The 23944-nt window shown below is 42.4% G+C and overlaps 1 protein-coding gene and 1 long non-coding RNA gene across 3 annotated transcripts in view; both read right to left on the reverse strand.

The window, feature by feature from the left end:
* The window catches only part of GMDS (GDP-mannose 4,6-dehydratase), a 421835-nt gene extending 398388 nt beyond the window's left edge, over positions 1-23447 (reverse strand). The window contains exon 1 of one of the 2 annotated variants that reach the window (XM_051611499.1): positions 23216-23447. In XM_051611499.1, coding sequence (XP_051467459.1) covers positions 23216-23323 — 108 coding nt within the window. In that variant the 5' untranslated portion in view covers positions 23324-23447. The remainder of the gene's footprint in view (positions 1-23215) is intronic. The other variant, XM_051611498.1, reaches the window with a different exon arrangement.
* Positions 15788-18980, reverse strand: LOC127381323 (uncharacterized). Its single transcript, XR_007888687.1, has 3 exons — positions 18820-18980; positions 16473-16660; positions 15788-15951 (listed from the first exon to the last, which is right to left on the reverse strand). It is a non-coding gene; the product is annotated as an uncharacterized LOC127381323 (long non-coding RNA).
* Positions 23448-23944: the final 497 nt, after the last annotated feature.

The following is a 23944-nucleotide window of genomic DNA, read 5'->3' on the forward strand; positions in this document are numbered from 1 at the left end:
ACTTGGGAGAAATCCAACATTTCCAACATATTTACATTCAAAATTGAAAAGGTCACTACTAAGAACCTCAATGCTCAAGATGAGTCATTGTACTAAAGCACAAAGCCTGCATTTGCCATAATAGACCAACACAGAACAGAAGAAAGGTTATCTCTGTGGCACATGTGGTACTCACAGAGCCTCTGCAGTTGAACTGTGACAAACAATATCCATTTCATTTTTTAACTAGTTTAGAAAGAGCAGTAAGTCATTGTTTTTTTAGCAATTAAAAAATTGTTACAAGCAGTTATTCAGAAATTAACAAGTTATATGGAGAGCCTATCCCAGGCAGCTTTCTGATGCAAAGACTGATGCTCCATTTTTAACTTTGATCAACACAGTGCATTTTGATAGCTTCACTCAGTCATGGTAAATATTTTTTAAGCATTAATTTGAACATTATATATATTTTTTTATATATCAAGTTGATAGCCTATAAGTGGAGGGTATACATATATAGTTTCCACAATGACAAGCCACAAATTTGAAGTTGTTTTGAATTTATTAACTAACCAGATGTCCTCACACTGCCCAATTCAAATGGCAACAAAATGCTAACTGCAAGTCTACAATTCCACATTTTCAATATTTGAGTTAGCATTCTGCAGGTAATGAATCAATGTCTCCTCAAAAAAACTAAAATGTAATCTTCTTCACTTGCAGAAAAAGGAAGCAAAATAATTATATTTGTACCTCCATTGATTTCCAGAGCCATAAGGGTACCAACACTTCTCTATAGTCAAGAATTTATTGACTCTAATTCCTTGAAGAAAAAAGTTACTTTCAATGAAGCTTAGGTTATGAAGACAGGTAATCACACAATCCCTTCTTGTGCATTTCTGCGTAACAATAGCAACATCAGAGTTTTTAGAGTTTAACGTACTTGTCCATGAGAAGCCCAGACTATAGGACACACTGCAAACAAGGACTAAGAAACCTTGGCAGAGCAGTATGGGAAGACATGTCTGGAATTATACTAGATTCCATATACTCCACACACTCTAATGCTTAAAGTTACTGTTTAAGTTAAACATTATTAGTCCAGTTCCTAAGAAAAAGGTGCTGCCCACTCACCAACAGCCACAGCTGAAATGACACCTCATGCTTTGATCCCTCAGGTAACAAGCAGTAGCAAAACAGCCATTGAAATGGAATAAAAGGACCATCTCCAGCACTATTTAACATGGGGCAACAAGTTTATCTGGCATATTGTAAAAGTACTCAAAAAAGATTAATAAAAAACAATTACTGTAGGAAGCAAGCTTGTGCTTGAGGGCAAGTTGCTTTAAAAGAAATTAATGTTGAAATAAAAAATGGCTGGAATTTTGCATAATTGTGCTTTTCCTTACAGAAAAATCTAAGTTCCAAAAGAAAATGGAAGCAACTGAAGACCTGAGTATGAAATGCAGAAAGGTACCCTCCTCTAACAAATAGTCCTCATCTCTGCCACCAGCTTCCTATACTGTGCAAATCACATGTAAGACTGAGATATGGTCATTAATGGTGAATTCCTCATTTTCCAAGGGCAAAAGGCAAGATTCGAGGTCCCCACTGGGATACGTTCTGGACATGCCAAAAACAACCAGTAAAGGAACCTGACCCCTCATGCACCAACCATCTTGGAGAAGCCCATGGGGAAACGATTAACTTCTGGTGAGTGAGGTTCAAAAACCTCAGTGTGGAGTCACACTTTCAGCACAAAGTAAGGCTGCCTCTGCTCTCCCTCTCCAGCCCATACAGGAAAGCTTGTAGATGCAAGGCAAGTCATATCAGCTCAACAATCCAGTGAAAGCCTTATCCTCACTTGCCTTAGGTCAGTTTGTTGGCCTGACCTCTTTCTACACGAGAAGTCTCTTCTCACACCATGCCTGCAGCAGAAGCCAAATGTCTGGGCAACGGCTGCTTTCGGCTCCCCCACAGATTTTAACTGCTTCACTAGCCCTACAATAAAACTAGTCCTGAATTCTTGCTTCAGTTTCGCCCTTCAGCCAAACTCAGCGGTACTGCCCCTCACCACAGCTACTCCCTGCCCCTTCTTCCCGGTTGCCACCTGCACTTTGCCAGGATCCAGCACCGAGCTTCTTGCACAGACTCTTGTTCAGCTAGATCCTCAGGGGTTTTAATCATCCACTTCAGCAGTTTACCTCTTCCTCAGTTTTATTTCAAAACTTGCAGTCCTCATTTCCCTCCTCCCATATGATGCCAACTTCTAACAGACCTCATTTAGATTACAGCACAGTTATTCTGCCTTCTGATGCAAAATACCAAGAACACCCAAATCAGAAAGATGCTCTCAGATTTCACTGCTGCTTCCCCGTCTCATGCTAGCTCACTGAAGAAGAGAAGATCTGTCGTGACTCTGATTTGATTGTCTGGAAAGTACTTCACAGGTCTACAGGGATGCTGGATCTGGCAGAAGAAAAAACTGTAAGGACTGGAACATGGCCAGCAAGGAGAAAACCATCTCAGAAGTCAGACAGGCAACACCACAAAGTCCCCATTTTACTCCAAGAACAGACTTTTTCTGGAGTTTATGGATATAGCCCAATCAGAATAAAAATCCCTTGTCTACAAAAGATCTTGAGACCATGCTCCAAACCACTCACTCCACCCCAAAGTGGTATGAAGGTTATGCAACACTGTAAAACATCATCTCCCCTTCTCACACTTTGCCTTCTCTTATAGTAGGCTCACTGGGATTGAAATGTTACAGAACAGACAGCCAATGCAGGAAATTCTAGGATCAACTGTAAAAGCCTGGCAAAAGACATGAATTAAAAATGGGACAGTCTTACAACAGGAAGATTCTGCAAATCTAGGAAGTAGTGCTACCGAACTCACCAATCAGGGCAGTAGCAGAATGCTACAGAAGACCCCCAATGCTCTGCATCAACATTACATTGTGTCATTAAATATAACCCATGTTAACTCACTTGCAGATTTCTTCCCTGAAGGATTAATTCAGACACCAGCAATTCAAACTGATTTAGGGAAAAACTCCAAGAAAGAAAGACCATGCACAATAGCATTAGCTAACTGTAAGCAGTAACTCTTGTTAACAAATACCATGCATGCTTCAGCGGTTCCCTCCAGATCTGCCATACTATAAAGTATTACTATGCCTTGTTTTCCCTATCCTCCATTGTCAGGCCAGTTATCCATATGCAAACTCCTCTCACAGCAGTCAGAAAAGAAAAATAGCTCTGTTTACCTGAAAGCCCACATGCCAGTGCTACAAACCTAGAATAAACTGAATGCTTAAGAAAACTGAAAACACTCCAGGCATGGGTAAGAACACAAGGACTTCACCCTACTCACATTCATTTCCTTATTTCAAAAAAAGAAAAAAAGGAATGAAACTATGTTTTCCCTGTCAAGATAACATAGCTAGAATCTTTATAACATGTATTTTCCACAAGAACTAAAATGAATATACTTTTTGCCAAAAAAACAGAAACACATACTTCTATTCCTCATTAGAGTCCAAAATTCTTAGAAAAGGCTGCCACTAAGCCAAAGCAATACATTCCTTGTGCAGCAACCTATTTTGCATCCAGAGGAACAAGATATATACAAAATTTCAAAGGCAACATTGAACTAATGATTTGAAATATTATAGAAGATAAGAACAATTTTCTGCTTGAACAAAAACCCTGTCTCCCCCTGAAACTACCCTTTGATGCAACAGTTCCACATGGAAGAAGTATGTAAATCTCTGCACATCTGGACAACACTAAATTGCTAAGAGAAAAGAATGAAATTGTTGTTGGCCAACTTTGTGGCTTTTTTCAAGCATGTGAAAAACTCAAGTCTGGGAATAAACTGGCAACTTCTCAAGTCCCAGTGCAGGACAGATAGAAGTATAATGAATTACTCTGCTCGTTACCCAGCGCTTCATCACCGCATAGCACGCCAGCTGTGACATAGTGAAACTCTGCTTAGAAAGACACATACTTCATAACTCCATGTCTGGAGAGAAGTCTGCTCATTGAGGAGCTCTTCTCCCTTCCCACTCAAACTGGGAAGCTGAGGGGCTGACATCAGCTCTCAAGTTAGCCATCAGTTTCTCTGAAAGCTCAGAAAGGGAACAGGAAAATGGTGGCAGGTACAGCTGCTTGATGACAGTGATTCTGGCAGAAATTTCCTAATAACCAAAAGACAGCACAGGAGGTGGGCAGCTAATATTATATAACAAAGCACAAAACAGAAAATACCCAATGGGAGAAGTGATCAGAGGAAAAGGTAGAGAAAGCCAATATACAGGAGGAACAAAATTTCTTCCTGTTACAAACACGTCCTTTTACTTACAATAAAAAAGTTCAGGTTTGGGCAGAACAAGGTCCATTCTGCAAGCACAGCCATGCATTCAGAGGATGTTGGCAAGTGCAAAGTATTGTCACCAGCAGGAGTAAGTTGTGCAGCTGCTCTTTGAAGGTCTGATTTCAAAATACAGTACGAACAAAGCAAAGACAGTTGCTCTATGCAAGCAATTCCTTTAAAAGCATACAGAGGTCTGAATAACATGGAGACTGTTCTGAATGAGTTTGTATATAATGCATCCTCTTACTGACTAGGGAAGTCTAGGGTTTTTATTGGAAATAAACTACTAATCAAGTGAGTTATCAGAATCACAGAATGGTCTGGAAGGGACCTTAAAGATCATCTAGTTCCATCCTCCCTGCATGGGCAGGGACACCTCCAACTAAACCAGGTTGCTCAGAACCCCATACAAGCTGGCCTTGAACACTGTCAAGGAGGGGCCTTCCACAACTTACCTGGGCAACAAATGTCTCACCACCCTCACACCAAAGAATTTCTTCCTAATACCCAGCCTAATGGTTTGAAACCACTACCTTCATCCTATCATGACATGACCTTATAAAAAGCCCCTCCCCAGCTTTCCTGTAGCCCTTTCAGGTACAGGAAGGCCACTATTAGGTCTCCCTAGAGCCTTCTCTTCTCCAGGCTGAACAGCCCCAACTCTCTCAGTCTGTCTTCACAGGAGAGGTGCTCCAGCCCTCTGGTCATCTTCATGGCCCCATTGTCAGTTATTTGGTTTTCTCCCTTATTGAAAACCATTCAGCTATCATTATCTCCTTCATGCAAAGCACATCTTTCAAGCCAATGCAGCCCGGCCAGCCTTGATCCAGGGCTGCAGGCAGCCTTTCTGCATCCTCCCTCCAGGTGAAGAGCTTAGCTGTGCCACCACCGCAGAACCCCCCAGCAGCTGGGGAGAAGGGAGAATGACCTTCTCCTATTGCAACTGCACCCTCAGTCTGTCGGGCAGCACTAGTTTCCATCAGGTATCTGTGCTGGTCCACGCTTCAGAGAAAAATCAAGACAGAATAGTGGAGGGAACTGCCAGATCATCTTCATGGCAAGATGAAATGAAGTAGTACAAAAACAGAAGAGCCGTTAAGGGACTTCTGGGTTATGAGGCTCCTGACTGCAGCAGGAAAAAAATGGGAAACGCTGCCCCAGCTCTGCTCAGAAGACAGCTCTGCTTTCAGATTTCTGCTCTGCAAATTATTTTTCCTTTCCAGTTCTCAGCAACAATTTCTCCTCTTGCTTATATCACCACACACAAAGTTTCCTTTCCCATCACAAAAATGGGACAGAAATGTGACAAAACTTACCAAACCTACATCAAGCTTCACTTGTTCAAGCTGTGTTTGAACTCAGTTTGAAATAATGGAAAAAGAAGTATGGACCTGACTCCACTTCAAACTCGGCTCACAAGAGGCCTGGGCACGAGCACGGTTCTTTCATAGGTGCCCAGAACAGCAGCACTCCATGAAAATGTTTAATGAGGAGACCCAGAGCATCTTCTTTCAGTATAAAGTTTCATTATTTAAGCAGCAATATTATTCACTATAAATTTCAACCACCAATATTTGTACTTCTCATGAGGAATTCAGAGGAGATAGTTTAAAAGTGGAAATCTAAAATAAGACAGATACAGCTGAAATACTGAGAACAATGACTATACCCTGGTAGCAAAGCAACCAAGGAATTAAGAATCAAGTCAGAATTTGATTTAATAACTACCGATACATAAACTGATGATGCAGTTAACAATATTTACCACCTTTCACCTTTAACTGTTACTTCAGCATTACCAAGTTTATTCACACCATACTGTGTTACCAAGTTTATTCACACCATACTGCAATGCTTATACAAAGCAATTTGTTTAAACATAATCAAGCCTTCCTGAAAAATGCTTATTCTGTTCATTAATAGCAGGCAGTTTCACTCTTACATGTTTCCACCAAGACAGGCCATCCCACCTATAACCTCCATTCCCATCACCAGCTATATATTCCTGCCATTTTCACAGCACTATTACCTGTGTGGCCTACCAAGTCAACCACAGCTGAAAAGCAACCAAAAAATCCGGAAAGAAGGTTTTCAGTTTTTAGCAGTCTTCATCTTTTCCTAGCTCTTAGTTTAATAGCAAACTCCAGCATTAAATAGAAATGCTCTTCCATTCCCTGCCCATAGACACATTCTTGCATCTTCTATCTTTCACCAGCAGAGGATCTTGGTTTTGCTGGACTATAGAGTAGCAAAGCTGATAGAGCCTTTGAAACAACCTGAACAAAACACTTCATCTTTATTATTTCTCCTCCTCACTTTCTAGTCCTCATCCCCAACATCATTTTCCACTAGATTATTCAGCCTTTTTCCATGTAATTAATGAACTAAGTGTGGCTAAATGTATTAACAAAGACAGCAGTATGCTTTGAGTGTTAGTTCTTCAAAGCTGATCTCCATGCTACTTAAGCCATTCCTTCTATGAAATCTCCTAAAAGCCTAATAACAACTTTCAGCTAAAATAAAATCAAATACTTCATTACCTAAACTGTTTAAGGTGCAACGATACACATGTGAATGCTACAGTATCTGATGAGCTTTTTAAATCCATATTTAAGCATTACCATGTGCAAATAAACGTCATATGCATTTTTCAGGTGTCAACAAGCTCAGGTACAGACCAGGGAGAAAGAGAAGTGTATCAGTACCATACCATGTCTGCTAGCTATATTTCAACATAAGTCCCAGAGCAGTTGTAACTGAACTTGAACAAAGACTTGTTTGCTTTATAGATGCCAGGCGCCACACACAGAAAATTGCTCACTTCTGAAACAAGTTACTCTCAGTTTGGTTTCTCCAGAGGGCGAGATAATTATGTCCTGGTGTATTATTGCATTAACCAGCACTACCTGGTAGAGGCAATGTGCCAACACTCAGCTGCTTCAAAATGCAGCTCAATGATAACCAGAAGAGAGAACAATGGGGTTTACAGTTCAGTCTATAGAGGGTGTTTCACCAAGCTGTCTGAGGAGTGACTATAGCCACCTAAGCTGTTCCAGATTCATGTTCTGTACACAGTCACTCCTTTGTCCTCCTAACCCACCACATACACCAGACCCAAGAGGGAGGAATAGAAAGCCTTGCAAGGGGAACGCTGCCTTCCATCACCCACTCCACTAAAAGCATGAGATGTCCACACATACACCCAACAACAGCTGAGACAAGCCTTTACTACCACATCCAGTTTTCCTTGCTGACATCAGAAACAGAAGCACACAGGTTTCTCTTCAGTTCCTACCTCTGCCATTCCCTCAAAGAAGATTATGCTGCAATTACACCTCCTATGCTGTCCTGCCAGCCAAGCAGCAACAGCAGAACAATAAAACAGAGAAGTATCAGTATTTTTTCCAAGGAGGCCAAAAATGGAAATACCAAGTGAGGCTGCCCACTATCACAGGCAAGCCAGTTTCTCTGTCTGCTTTCCCCCCCTAACAGAAAGCTACACTTGAAGAATTAAAAGCAATGAACATTTTCAACATATGGATTTTTATGACCAAAAACCTCAAAAGGCAAGAGAGTCAAAAGGTCTCTCTGCAAAAATTAATCCTGGAATTAATGTGATTCATTTGAAAACTTACCAAGTGTTGTCTTATAAGAGTTATTATACATGAACACCTGTAAGGAGCCAGCTATGAATAGTACCAATGAAACTGTCATACAAAAACAAAGAAGTGCTACTTGTGGCACTATGATTAAGGCTGTGTCAGCAGTTTGATTTTCATGACTTTAACACCCAGCTGTAAAAACTGCCTTCAGTAGAAGCGAGCATATTGCGCCTTTACCCATAGGGAGCAGAGTTTCTGTTTTCACTGGTTAAAACACAAGAGTCAACTATATCTTAATACATAATCTCCGAATACTAAGATCCAGAATTTGCAAGTCGTTTTTTGGATCTAATCATTGCCAACTAGGACTGCATCTTAAAAGACAGTTTGGTAAATACTGCAAGACAGAAACTTGGTAAAGTGCAAGGAACTGAGAAGTAAGGGGGTGTGATTTTCTATTTTGGCATATGTTCATCAAGAATTAAGAGGCATACTGAAGAAACTGCACACTAACACAGTTCACAGCTACAGATCTTTGTAACTTGGCCCTCACTTGCTTAAACACTGAACGGCATTAAGAGATTTGTGTTTGAAAAGGCACCATCTGAGATTTTTCAAGCAAGGAAATCTGTAGCCAAATAATAAGCAGTGAGTAATTAGCATGCACAAAATTAAAAGCACCACTTATGCTGACATGGGACCCACGTCTATCCCAAACAAGCATGAAAAATCATGGAATCAGAGAGTTGTCAGAGTTGGAAGGGACCTCTAGAGATCAGCCAGTCCAACTCCCTGGCTAAAGCAGGATCCCCTAGAGCACATTACTCAGGGCTGCATCCAGGCAGGTCTTGAGTATCTCCAGAGGAGATTCCACAACCTCCCTGGGCAGCCTACTCCAGGTGCTCTGTCACCTCACTGCAAAGAAGTTTTTCCTCATATTTAAGTGGAACTTCCTATGTTCCATCTTGCGCCCATGGCCACACGCTTCCTTATGCAGCCCAAGATTCCATTGGCCCTCTTGGCAACAAGGGCACACTGCTGGCTCATGGATAATTTACTATCTACCAGGAATCCCAGATCCTTCTCCTCAGAACTGCTTTCCAGCAGGTCCATCCCTATTTTGCTGCATGGGGTTCTTCCTTCCCATGTGCAAGACCCTACACTTGCCCTTGTTGAACCTCATTAGGTTCCTCTCTACCCAGGTCTCCAGCCTGTCTAGGCAATGCTAGATGGCAGCATAGTACTCTGGAGTGTCAGACACTCCTCCCAGTTTTGGATTATCAGTGAACTTGCCGAGGAAACACTCTGTCCCCTCGTCCAGGTCATTGATGACTGTGTTGAACAAGATCAGACAGAGTATCGACCCCTAGGGGACACCACTGGATACTGGCCTCCAATTCAACCCTGCTCCGTTTATCATAACCCTTTGAGTTCTGTCACAATGTAGCATTTCAACTAAACATGTGTTAGGAATATAGTACTGAAGATAATCTTGCAATAGAAGAGCATCTTATTTTAAATAAAAGGCAAAGTCAAACCATAAACAAAATACAACTGTAATCCAAAAGTTCTTCTTCATAGTCTGCTTTGATGCATCAGGCATACTGCTGGGGTTTTGAACTTTATTCTGTTTAGCTATTAAGTTTAATTATGACAAACATTACAGATTAATTTAGAAGGCTAGCCTCTAACTTGTCTGGGTGGAAAAGCTGTAACTTCCCTTAGTTGTGATACTTAATATTATAATTTGCTTAAGCACTGAATTTTAATAATCTGATTCCCCATACACACTAACACATACATATGTACCAGAGCTAGGTTTCTTTCGCACACATAATGCCAAAGGCAGTATGATCCTACTGTAAAGATAGAAACAAGAATAGTTTTACCTCCTGGCCCTTCCTGTATCTTTTCCTCTTCATCCCACATTAAAATGAAGCCTCCTCATTAAGATAATCAGAGGAACATGTGGAACTAGAAACACTTAAAGGCAACAAAACTGACAAATTCTGTAGATTTAAAAACCCTCCCCTGCATCTTTCCCTCAGCTCCAAACATGCCAGAGGGAAAGCTAAAAACAAGACAACCCCCCCACCCCCCCAAAAAAAAAAACAAACCTAAACTGAAGGAAAAAGTTCCTACCTGAACGATTAAGAATAATCCTGTAAGTCTTATTGAGAGGTTTGGTTCTTTCTTAAAAAAAAAAAAAATATTACATATTTGAGTTGATAACTAAAACTAACCAATGTCATTCTCATACACTGAAATTCTTTCTTAGTGAAAGCACAAAAACACCAAAATATCAAAACCACCCCCACTGAAAGTCAAGAACTGGTCAGGATCAAACTGGTGATATTATTTCACTCAGCACATTGAATTACTCATAAGATTTCAGACCTTCATTAGGAATGTGGGCTTGTTACTTCCTTCAAAATAATCTCTCTTTAATTGATTTTTGGCCACCCTTTCCCTTTTTCTACCACCCAGGGCTATAAACTGGACCCATCCTGTCCTTCAACACACAGGCCATACAGTAAGTGCCAACATTTGTAAGTAATTATAGGGAGGTTTTACGAGGGGAACATGGACAGCTGTTAACTTACATCAAAATGCCACAGTTTCAGTGAACCAATAGACAGAAATACCTGAACTCCCCAGAGAGTTTTTGAAGTAAAGCCATTACATTTTTGGCTGGAATCATGGTTTAACATCAAAGTCCCAGTACACGTGATAGAGAGCAACAAAAAAAATCCATCACTGAGGCCAAGCAAGATGGAAATCGAACACACCAGTTGGTCCCTCTAACAGAAAGACTAGAGGGCTGGGTACAGAGACAATAGCAGTGACAATGTAGCTGCAGTGGTGTAAAGAGGGTGCTCAGGAAACAGGCAGAGATTTGGGAGCACTGCTTCTCCTCAGCTCACCTCCAAAGCAACAGTCTCACAGGAGCGACACCCATAAAAAGCAACCATTCTTTTTTTTTTTTTTAATTGCAGAGACACACATTTACTCTACAATAAACTCTTCTTACTAGGAATAAGAAACAATGCAACTAATCAAATCCTGTCAGCTTTGCTTATCCCATGGAGTGCTCAAGATAAAATAAATGCTTCCTCATTGCAAGATGAAGCGGTTCTCAGGACAGCACAAGCATAAGCCCCATCATAAGCCACCCTAAGCACCTTTCACAGTCAGCAGAGTAGATACCTGTATAGCCATACAACTGAGTCTTCTTATCCTGAGGTTGGCACCTGCATTTGCTGAAGTGAGCCTGAACCCTCAATTAGCTAGAGGGTTCTCACTCACCCAAAAGAATCCTTCATCAGTGACACAAGCTCATACAAAGGAAATGAAATTGCTTCCATTAATTAAAAGTCACCATCACCTTCTAAAGTCACACCAAGTAATTCCAAAAGAAACTCAACCTACTTAACCAGGGTCAAGAGTAAGCTGTATGTCTGCCATTGCAAGTACTAGCTGCCACATGAAATTATGGGGAAGCTGTATATTTCAAATGCATGAGAACTCTCTCACATCTCCTGCTTTGCACATCTTCATGTTAACTAAAAATATTTTTGTATCATCAATAACTTAAAACACCACTTTACAGCTCATTCAATTTATCAAAATCAATACAGCATTACTGTTTAGGATTTTTGGTAGGCAAATTGAGAAAAAACAGAACTTTAAGTCTGTGTTACATTTCCCTTTCAATAATCAAGATAACACATACATGGGAGATCTGAGGATATGATTAAAACTGGAAGTTTGTGTTGGACAGATTTGAATTACACTGCAAAAGGAATTAGCAATCAGTATTTCCCCTCTGACTAAGTTACTTTCCAATTTTAAGAGTCTGATCTCTCGTACTGGTTTAACAAGAAAAGCAACTGAGAATATAATGATTTGAAATTCTGCCCACACTTCATAAATCAGAAATTGCAGCATAATAATGCATTGCCACAAAGGTGATTTTTGTTATATGACTAAATAGTGATCCAGAATAACTGCGTGAGTATGAAAGCCTAAGGATATTACCAATAGAAATGCAGCAAGTGTCATTTTGGAGACACGGTCAGTATTAAGACTCCTGTTTTCTTCTTGAATAACAAAGAATCCAAATTAGCAAAAAAAATTAATCTAATTGTAAAATACAGGGAAAGGACTTAAAGACTTGCATGATATATTCAAGTATAAAGGGCTGCAATAAGAGCATAGGAACATTTTAACATGTACCAGGTCACCTTCAGTATTTTAAGAATCAATTTACATGAAGCAAAACCCCAGTTACACAGTTTCAGTCTCAGATCCGCTACGAGTATAACTATTTCCTTAAAATAGCTGGAGAGGGCATAAACTGAAGTTCAGCTCTGAGTCTTTATGAGTCTGAGTCTCTTCACCTTCACATCTTCAAGAATAATTCTCCCAACTTTATTTCACCTCCAAAAATAAAAGGATGTACACTACTGAGCCTGCAGACCTACACACACAGAGCCTCCACTGCTGTCCAAAGGCCTGCCAGCATTTTGAAACTGCTTCTAGAATCACTGCAGACAGACGGGAAAAAAACCAAACAACTAACAACTTGTAATCAAAGAGGCTGTGAAGTTCTGCTGGTAAAGACTAGGCTTGGGCTTCAGCTGAGCAGTGCCTGACCTATATCAGCCAAATTGGCACCAGCAAAGAAGCTTCTGGGCTGGGCTGTCCTAAGTGTTCTCATGGAAAACAGATACCTCACAAAGACACCTAGAAGAAAAAATAACATAATAATTTACAAGCGGGTCTGAAGAGCTCTATATCCCTTTTATACCATAAAAGTTTGAGTGGCAAACAGGATGCTAACAATTGGCAGGAATACATTGACAGAATACTACTGTGCAATTTTAGGAAAAGTTACACTGACATGAAACCCACAGTTATTTAGTTGTATGAAATCCAGATAGCATAGCCAGGCATTTTCAGCATTTCAAAAGCAAACTGACTCCATAGTAATGCTTATGGTTTTAGAGATGAACATCACTGCTAAAGAAGGCAAGAACATCAACCAGCATCCAGATAGGAGAGGCTGTCCTTTATCTTTGTAAAAGAGAAATTGCCATCAAGTCACAGGTCACCTCCAGGATCCGGATGAAGCCAGCCATTGCTAACGCACCTAAAGATATCCTGCATGCATGAAGCAAATGTTAGGTAAACAAGAACCACATCCCATGACAGTGTGCCTGTAATTTTACAAGTAGGAACCCAAACAGCCAGTTCCTGTTTCCCAGTTCCAGAATAGCACCAACAAAATTGTACAGGTAGGGAATGATGGGAGTAACTACGACTCTAGGAGGGAGTTTCTCTTAATAGCTGGACATAGCTACAAACTGGTTTTAGCTGCAGAGGTCACAGCTCCATGTGGTCCCAATGGATGCCTGTATGGGTAACAAAGCAGACCTCTGTGCCAATGACGGGTTCATTTCACCTATTGATGAGCCTCACCAACCCATTGATAATACTTTTGATCCAGTGATACAAATTCAGGCACAATCCACAATGCATGCCATGGGTGAAGAATGATGGGCAAAGCTGGGTAACTCCTGAGGGCGAGTTACTCATGCTATGACTACCCTCTTCAACAGGAATCCCATTATGATTATCTTAATCATGACATATCACCCACCAAGGTAATCACTAAGACAGAGGTGGGTGGGCCACCTTCACTTAACCCTGAATAGGAGCATGTAGCAGATTCCTATACTTGCTGGACAACTAGAAGTCAGAAGGCACTGCAGCATATTGAACTAGAAGCATGATGAGTAAGCAGGAACACACAGGAGCACTAAGATGTATTCCCTGCCCGACTTGGGGTTTTTCCTCCTTCTAGACATACAGACGTACCTTGGGAAAGGCTTATCTCTATTCATGAAGTAAATATATTCAAGGTACTTCCAGTATCAGTTCAGACATCACAGGATACAAATAAGATTCAAGCTGCTACATGTTTTCTGATTTGGGGACAGGAGGTTGGGTTTGGGGGCTGCGTGGGTTGGTTTTGGAGGGAGAGTGGGAGCTTTTTGGGTGGTTTAAGGCTTCCACTGCAGTATTGTGATATGCATATGAAAACACAGAACAGTTAACAGCAGACCTGACACATATCTATTGGCATATGCTTCTGCACTGTCCTTGAAGGTGGAGATTCAGAGAGGTGTACGTGATATACATAACGCACCAAAGAACAATCTCCTCAGGAACTTAGAAGAGGAAAAGAAGCCAAGAGGCACATATTTAATAGCTATGCATGTGTCAGATATGCAGCAGAGACAAGGTATCTTCTCATTACAGCAAGAACACTCAGTTAAGACATTAACCATGCAATTTTTTTTTCCTTCTACATTAGACTTCACCACAGGCTATAGGGATTCTACTTTGAGAAGTATTTCCAAGCAGCAGTAAATTGAACAAATGACAGCTAAGGCAAAGCCCTGCAGAAAACTTATATAGTATTTCACTGTATTTTACTAGATTTGATAACTATATTTTTCCAGAGCAAGCACATTTTCTTACTGTTATTTCAAAGACATTCAAGCACAGCTAGTTTATCTACTTGGAAGTTCTTTGCAAACAGTCAAGATCTGTGGCATCCCACACCCAAGGCCAAGTAGATTTTTGTGGCTGCCATACCTGTTGGATCACTGTATTTAGCTGAGAACCACTAAAATGTGTTGTGACACTGTCAACTTCTAACTTACCAATTTGACAACACAACGCAAGCTGTCCCATTATTCAATGCAATAGATATGTCTCAGGGCATAGTATCAAATGCTCTAAAATGGTACTTACCAATGAACTAACAGCAACCACATCATAAAGTCAATGGACATGTCCTTCAAGATAGCTTGCTTACCATCATAGGACATTTTTGAGTTACAAAGCAAAATTCATGTTTCCTACTTAAAAGTGACTTTAACAAGAAATATTCCTGAAGAAGGAAGCCTGCCTTAGGTATACTACTTTGAGTGTATTGATGAACAAATGAAAGAAAAAAATTGTTGCAACATTTATTTACATGGCATATGAGGAAGTTCAGTTGCTTAATGACACATAAAAGTACAGGCGACAACAGATAAACTAGTTTAAATCAACTTGCTTGGCAGGCTTTACAAAAGCTTCATTATGGATTTAGATTGTGAAATCTGAGCACACTCTGGAAAAGGAATGAACTATAGGGAATTAACAGTAATTGTTAGTGGAAACTGTAGAGAATTCTACTCTTACATCTCACCTCTGATAGTTTTGCTTAACTGAAAGTTTTGGACTTAACTGCATCCCCCGGTTCATATAGATATGACCCAGAGGAATCCCTTAACTGACATCCTGAAAAAGCAACCAGTGAATTCATCTGAGAGACACAGGAGGTGACAAATATGTCAAGAAAAAAAATATATTATTTTGCTCATTTGGCTAAAAAAGCTAGAAAAGAAGAGATTTCAAGCAATGCAGATCACACAGTTGTGAGACAGGAAATTAGACATCTACCACACTGCGGACTTGCTAGTACTTCAACAAACTAAGTTTTCCAAAATAACCCTGACGTGTGCTACAACAGTGTAGGAAAAGAAGCAGAGCTGACAAGTTTGTAAGAATAGATACTTAATCAGGACTCTATTCCAGACCCAAAAGTTTGAAGAAGCTGGGTCAATGTTGCTAGAAGTTGTCAAAACAGAGAAAGTACTTCCTTTCCCCCAGACTAAATGAAAGTCACTCTTCAGAGAAATAAGGCGTGGGCAACAGGAAATACCACTAGGATGAATACCAGTATCACAGCTGCACTGAAAAACTTTTTATTTAGCTTCCTTGGATTACAGGAACCAGAGTGGTAACCTTTGATGTGTTCTTCACAAAGGCCATCAGCAGGTTTAAGTACTCCATTTTCCTTGTCCTTCTGCATAGCTATCTATTTTCTAAGAAACTGACTCCCTTGTGCAGAAAACACAACAGCCAAAAGGATCTGAAAGAGACAATCAGAGGAGAAAAAAAAAAAAAGACCAAAACTTAGTGGGAGAGGATGAAGTCACAGGCAAAAGGTTTCACAGGAGCTCTTTCTTCATTTTGGATTGGCTGTGGGTATATAGAGTACAGGATGCTTCAACTCTTCATAAACTTAGGAAGCAGAGAAATACAGGTTCTGTCTACACTGACAGTCACCAATCTTCATGAAATTGGAAAACCCACAAACTGAAAAAACCCAAGACTAAGCAAGTAGCATGCTGCTGGCAACAGGATATTCTGCTCTCCCTGTCACTTGGGCAGCAGTGGCAATAGCCCCTGTGGTTTTGCACAGCATCACAAACTTACATGAGAAATGTTGCTTAGAGGAAGTCAGCTTCCCAAACCCAAACTGGATACCATGCTTTTACCTGTTTCATTATCTTAGCACTGTTAACATCAACTTCGTAATTTTATTTTTCCTGGAACATTTTCAGTATTTTATCTACTTTCATAGCAGGTACACATCAGAGTATACAGTACCTTGTAATTCACTCGCTGTTCACATTGTTTTTCAATCCAAATCCTGTACATATCACCTTCAAATACAAGGAATCAGATTGCCTGCACTTGTCCTTAATAACTGCTAGCTGTGCCAGGCTATCAGAACTTCCCTCTCCAGTAAGCAACTAGAGAACAGACTTCACTGGCAGTCACAAACACTGAGCAAACTGTGCAAAGATGGAAAGAAAAAAAGGAAGTTAATACATTGAGATACACATGAACTAATCCTGTATTAACCATACTTTTACTATCTTCTAGTTCACACCACCACTGAACTGAAAGGAATGCAGCTGAGCTCCTCTGGGCAGGCACAGAGAGCAGCCAGTGTCCAGGACTCCCAGTTCTTGGAGAAGACAAAAGCCGTGACAGTCTGTACATACTGTTGGTAGAGTATGAAACAAGGATGAAAGAGTAAAGCACTGAACCAGATACTTATAGATTCTTTTGGTAAGAGGCTAGCTGAATTAGACTTATCTGGTAACCCTTCTCCCTGCAATGAGGGAGCCAAGCCAATCAAAATTCAAGCATCTCTCTAAAAACAGGATCTGTTTTCAGATAATAATCTAGTCTCCCATTTCAATATTTGTTGTACTACTTTTCAATAAAGTATCTTTTTCTCAAGAGTTTTGGATGAAGCTCAATAGCAACGCTTCTGATTTATATACTGTAAACTGAAAAACCTAGAACTGTATTTTAGGCAAGCTTGGGTTTCATGCCACAGCCACTATCCTTTGCTGCAGAGTTCTCAACCAGCCACTTATGCCATCCTGTCACAAACTGCAGGTGTTCAACCTCTGATACTGTGGAGAACAGGCAGAGTCATATAAATTTATGCTGGAAAGGACCTCTGTGGATTACTCCGTCCAAGATCCCTGCTCAAGCCAGGGTCAACTAGAGCAGGTTGTTCAGGGCCAATGTCCATTTTGGTTTCAAATACCTCCAGGGACAGACTCCGCACAACTTCTCTGAGCAATCTGTTTCAGTGCTTGACCACCCTCATAATTTAAAACAAAATCACTCAACAAAATCTCAAACACCACACACCCTCTCAAGTTTATATGAAGTTGCCTGTATTTCAGTTTGTGCCCAAAATAGTGTTCCTATATCTCTGCATCCTCAGACTAAGGTAAGGACGTTCAACACATCTGAGGTTCTCATACAGGACAACCCTTGGCTACTGAGACAGCAATTGAAATAGATTATCTGGTTTCAACCAAGCCAATACTTGTTTAAATCAAAAGGCTGCAATACTAACATTCAGCTTCAGCCAGAAACCAAGACAATATTTGTTTTAATGAAAAGGCAGCAATTCTAATATTTAGCTTTAGCCAGTTTCAGCATAAACTATCCTCCTATTTCTATGCAGAAAAGCAATCACTTGGATTTTATCCTTCACTTGGCAAACCAATGCCCTCTTTGGTATAAGAGGCTACAATGATTCTCTACATCTGCCTTCCAGGTATACACACACTCCCCAGCAACAAAAATTCCCACCTCACCACTTGGTCACAATACGAAAAGAAAAGCTTTTTAGAAAAGTTGTTTAACTTCTACAGCTTTACCTTTACAACTCTTCTTCAAGAAACAAAGTTATTTTTAGCCACAGAGAATCAAAGTATTTTATAGCTACACTCCAAGAGAGCTACTCATTACCTTTTTTTTATATATATATACTAAGCAATGAGTCATGTTCCCTTATTACAGATAGTTTGCCCTACAGCCGTTCCTGGTTGTTTTCATTCTCAACAGCCAGATTTAAAAAAAAAACACAACTAAAAATCAATTCACAACAGCAAATCTTGCTGTCTCAGTATTCTTTCCCCTCTTCTTGATACAGTTAAGTCTCTCTCAAATTACAAACTGCAACACCTGCATAAAACTTGCAGAACACATGTATAGGGGTTTGGTGTGATACAGGAACAGCAAAGGCTGTAAGCAACTGATTGAACTTGTTGATACCAGAATAACAGAGACAGAACCCATTTCCTACCTACACCAACCAATTAAAGAGAATGGTTTTGCATTTCTGCATGCCTATTCACTAGCTTATTTACACTATCTTAGAATTTGGCTGAAACTTCTGAGGCTGCTACCTTAAGTTTTGCCAAATGGCAGTTGAATTTGACAGAACTGCAGGCAAGGGAGCAGAAGCTGATGCTGATACTGCTGCTCAAAGAGTTCTCACAAGGCAGAAACATGACTGCTTTCATCTATAATTTACAATAGCCTCTGGCCATATATTAACACACAAGTTCTAGTGCATTGCTTCATTCAGAACTGAGTTTTCTAAATGCCTGTTGAATTATGTTGGTCTACAAATTCTTACCTTACTGTCTCTCCAAGTAAAGCAGGACAGCACCAATCACAAGACAGACATTATTCACTGCTCATAATTCAGTGACTGAGGGGAAAAGGTAGAAACATTAACTTACAACCTTGTAGTTGGACTCAGCCAGAGTACTTTTTGGTATTTCTCCAATAGGTAAAATATCTAAATACTCTTACAAGCATAAATACTCTTACAATCTCTAAATATTCTTACAAGTGTACAGAAAGACAATTAGACTGATAGCACTGTGGTAAGACTTTCCAGACAGATATTTAACCACAACTTTAAAAGACATTTAGTCACAGTGCCTAGTAAACAGCATTGTCAAAGTACTGCTTTAGTAGCTCCCCCAAATAAAAGAAAAGACATACCTGCATAATCTAAAATTGTTAGTTATACTGGCATTTGATCTAAAACTCACATTTTGACAGAGCAATTCTTCAAGGTATCAAAGGCATCAAAGTTTGAAAAGTCAAGTACATCTATTTTGCATTGTGAAAACACCCTTCCAATGAGAGTCACAGGCCTGTTTAATCTGAAATAATTTTCCCTAAATAAAGAAAAAAAAGAGCTATGCACTACTCACAAGTAGCCTTGTAGCAGACCAACACCTACGTGACACCTCAGAAACGTTTTACCCATCCAACCACAGCAACTGCTTGCTCTCAAAGTTATATTGTGAAGTGTGGTTTGTCCCACTGCTGTGGTGTGTGAAGGGAGATAAGGGAAATCTCAGTACTGCAAAAGTATACAACACCACTGGCTATGTGCTTATCAGTAATGCAAGTGGTAGAATGATGCCCATTTCATTCTAATCCCTCAGGTAAATGTAGAATTTGTGGAAGTACATTTATCTGCTTTGATTTCATACAGACTAAGGTCCAGCCCTTGCAGCCAGAATGGCATTTGAGGCCTCACCATATAATTAAGGAATTTGTTTTCCTTTGTGGCTTCACCATGCATATTGCAAACCCTTTCAGTTATTTGGCCAAAGGGCACAAGATCATCTTCCTATCAGTAACACTTTCACCCTTGCAGACACCTGTTCTTTTAACACTGTGTCTAGATGAGAAGCAAGCCATGCAAACTGGTTTTGTTAACTGGTGCAGTAAGCTGGCACATGCCTACAGTCACTCACTGTACAGAAGAACCTGTGCAGACAGACCTCTTCTAGTGTCCTGGGAAGTCTTCTGAATGTCATTAGAAACCCATCATTCAGAAGCTACAGCTGTGCCATACCTCCGTGGTATATTTCAGTCAAAAGCTGCACCATTGGTCAACTGTCCCATTGTCAACATACACCCCTACCTGAGCTCAACTTTTTCTCCATCATAGCAGAAATGAAATTCCATCTTTTGTCAGTGGAAAAGATGGACAATCAAGATGTTCTTGGCTATGCAAAAGTTCTGAAAAATAAAATGAGTTGTCTGAGTTCAACATTACAACTAAGTGCACTTGCTGTGGCATCATCTCAACTCAGGAAGGGATGTTATAGTTCAAGCACCATGTTGTTCAGCTCAGGGGTGCTCTAAAGACAATAGCACAACCCTACATTTGCTTCAAATTGTTGTGGCCCAGTCAGCTCAATTTCCACCCGTCCTTGGTTCCAGGAACGAGGCACTACAGGGCCTTAGTTCAGCAAATATGCCAAGAGTACACTGGCCACATGCAAACAAAAGCAGGTTCCTTATATAAAGCCACTGTGTCAACTCACTTCTAACAGAAAATTACCATAGGAGAAAGGCCCTAGTTTAAATAAGGGGAGTTTACCATGTGCCTTCCTCAATCTGAAGAGAACCAAGCCTTTACCTCACACCTTGAAAGAGCACCAATTGCAAGGAAGAATGTGAAACAGACCAACTCTCTTTAGCCCAGTACTTAATGTAACTACGTGTGAAAGGCAAAGCCTGAGCTCCAGTTTCTACTTCAGCATATTTGTACATTTTATGCATGGTAATTAAGACAGAAACCTGTCTATTCTCAGACAAGAAACGGACACCAGGTTTCCCGTTTCTGGGTGAGGCCTCCCCAAATGAAATGAAAGTTATTATGTAAAAATAAAGAAAGGGAGTGAAAAAGGGACAAGGAACAAGTACTACAGTGGATTTCTTTAAAGTTCATCCAAGAAAAGAGGAATGAAGCTTCCTAGCAGCAGATCTCAAAATGATCGAGGACTAGAGGACTCCAAAAGAGCCCAGGACCCCCAGCACAAAATTTCCATCCTGAGACACGAGTTGGTACAGTCTTCTCACTAAGGCACCCAGCCTCACTGGGTAACTTTGAGGTATCCCAGCCCTTGACTAGCTTTGGTCCTCCACATGTTCCAGGACTAAATAACATGTCTGGCAAAGGTTAAGATGGAAGAGCTGCTTTGAAAATAGAGAAAAAACCAACAGAGAACACAGTACTGAAAGAATCAGTGTTGTAGCTACAGGCCTCTAACTTACTATCTTTGATGAAGAGAAACAAACTTCTGTCAACAAACCGGAAGACTGCTCACACAGCACCAAAGTAGTCCTTGGGAAAGCTCTGACTGTGCTCTTGCTAAAAATAAACATCAAGCACAAATGTTAGTGTACACAGATTATTAGTTTTTCCTCTTTTCTGACATAGGTATACCTCCTTGTCAAACAGCTGCTTGGAGGGATTTCCTCAGCCTGCAATTGGCAGACAGCTGCTAATGCGTGGAAAGAACACACAAGAACAGACATAATGAGGTAAAATATGAACAGCAGGTCAATATACAAAGCATAGTCCAGGTTCTCTTGGATTAACAGGTGAAAGCTGCTATGATACTATATTGTGTCCGGATTTACTCCCTCACAAAGGGTCAGGTGGCTCTCCTACTCAAAAAAGCATTAACATTGTCTCAGAGTAAAAGAGAAACGTGTTTCTTTCGACATGTGCTTTTCCACAGTGCTCAGGGCCTTTGAAAGAATCCACTCCAGCACCTCAGAACTGGATCAGCAAGCATAGCACGACAAATCACAGTTGAAAGTGAAGAATTTCTTCCATGTAGGAAGCTGGCACTGATCAAATGCAAACCATAAAGAAAAAAAAAAAAAAGCTGTTCCACTGGAAATTTGAGCATTAATACTTACTATGCAACATTACCTACTTCACAGGTTATACCAACCACAGGAGATACACAGTCTGAACAGCAGTCATTCAGCACTTCCAAAAGATAAACAATGCACAGTTGGTTTTAGTTTGTTGCTTTTTCTTCCAGGCAGTAGGCAAAACATCTACACTACAAACTAAGGTGCTCCTCAAATATGACTATGTCCATGATAACTTTCACTTAGCACTCACTTGCCAGCCAAGACACAACAATGCAGACCTCTTCACGGACAAACCATCCAACAACATACCCAAGCTACCTGCTGGGAGTGTAGCAGCAAAAGCTGCAAACTGCATACATCAAGACAGACATCCTGCAGGTCCCACCAGGTTAAAACTCACCACTGGCACATCTTTTTTTCCCATGCAGCAGTTGCTCCAGCGGAAACTGTGATTTTTCTTTCCCTGCCACTTCTCCTTCACCTTCTGCTCAAAGAACCAGGACTCTGGGAGCATCATTATCCCTATGAGTAATACAGCCAAAGAAACCTGGGGACTGCAATGAACAAACATGAACACAAAACAGGCAGCCTGGGGAGATGACTTTGCCATCCATTCAGGTCTGGGTACAAAGAAGCTGCTGACTGTAGATGCGTGGCTGCCCAGCACGTCAAAGGGACAGGTGACAACGAAACCTTTGAGTGAGGAACCTGTCGAGATCAAACCCAGCTGCAGGATGCCTCACACCTGCCCTGGTTCGCCTGCACCGCTGCCTTTACCGCTTCAAACCATCAGAATAAACAGCACCCGCCCTGGCGCCCTGCACTCCTGTTTTTTTTTACAGGTGTGGGGTCTCCCGTCTCATTGACGCCCGCTCCACACCTCCTCTCAGCACAGGTCGCACCGATTTCTCAGGCACTCCCGTACCACGAGACAGTCCGACGATGAAGCAGAAAAGTGAGGCACCCCCCGCTAGCGAAAACCCCCTGGGGCCCCCCAGGCCCTCCCGCCACGGGGGTGATGCCAGCGAAGCCCGCTGCCCCGGGGGGGGGGACCCGTCCCCGCTGCCCCGGGGGTGTCAGCAGGCACAGGAGGCAGCCGCCCCGGGACGAGCCGCTGGGAACGCAGCCCCGCAGGCCGGGGAGGGAGCGGGCGAGTCCCAGCTGCCCGCCAAGGCGCCCGGCAGCCCGCAGCCCTCCGCCCCCATCCCGGCCTGGGTCACCGGCACCTCACGGCACCAGCCCTCCCGCCTCCAGCCCCGCTCCCCGCGGCGGGGAAAAGCCCAGGAAGGAGGGGAACCCACCCCCCCCCTCCCCCGCTCCCCGCCCCTCACCTGCCCGGTGATGCCGGTGATGAGAGCCACCTTCCTGCCGTTCATCTCGTCGCCGTCGTCTCCCGCCGCCGCAGCACCGGGACACGCCTCTACCGCCGGCTGTGCCATCCTCCCGGCGGCGGGCGCGGCCCAGGTGCGGAATCACCCGCGGAGGGAAGGGGAGGGGAGGGGATGGGATGGGAGGGAAGGGGAGGCGGAGCCGCCGCCGCCGCCGGGGGCCGGGCTGAGGGGCGGGCACAGAGGGGAGGACGCCTGCCGCTCCGAGCGCGGCTCACACATGCGGGAGCTGCCAGCTCGGGGCTGGCTGCCAGCCCGGGGCTACCGCCGCTGCCCCGGCCGCTGCCGCATTCCCGCCCCGCACTCCCGCCCCGCCCCGCGGCGGCCGCAGGTGCAGCCCCGGCCCCCGCCCCCGCCCCGCGCAGGCGCACACCCCGGGGCAGCCCGCGCCACACACACACCCCCCGCCCCGCCCAGCTCGGCCCCGCAGCCAATCAGGAGCCCCGGCACTTCCTTAAAGGGACCGGAGACGCGTGGCGAGCGAAGAGCGGCACGGTGATTGGTTAAGAGCCGGTAGGGGGGGCGTGGTCTGCGCGGCGGCGGAGCGGAGGCGCTGCACTTCCTGGCCGCGTGTCGGGAAGGAGGGCGCGGCGGCGCCCCCTGCGCACAGCGCCCCCTGCGGCCGGGAGGGGCGGGTGGCAGCCCGCGGGGCCTTCCCGCTGCTGGCGGTGA

Source organism: Apus apus, chromosome 2, assembly GCF_020740795.1.
Source record: "Apus apus isolate bApuApu2 chromosome 2, bApuApu2.pri.cur, whole genome shotgun sequence".
Lineage (NCBI taxonomy): Eukaryota > Metazoa > Chordata > Aves > Apodiformes > Apodidae > Apus > Apus apus.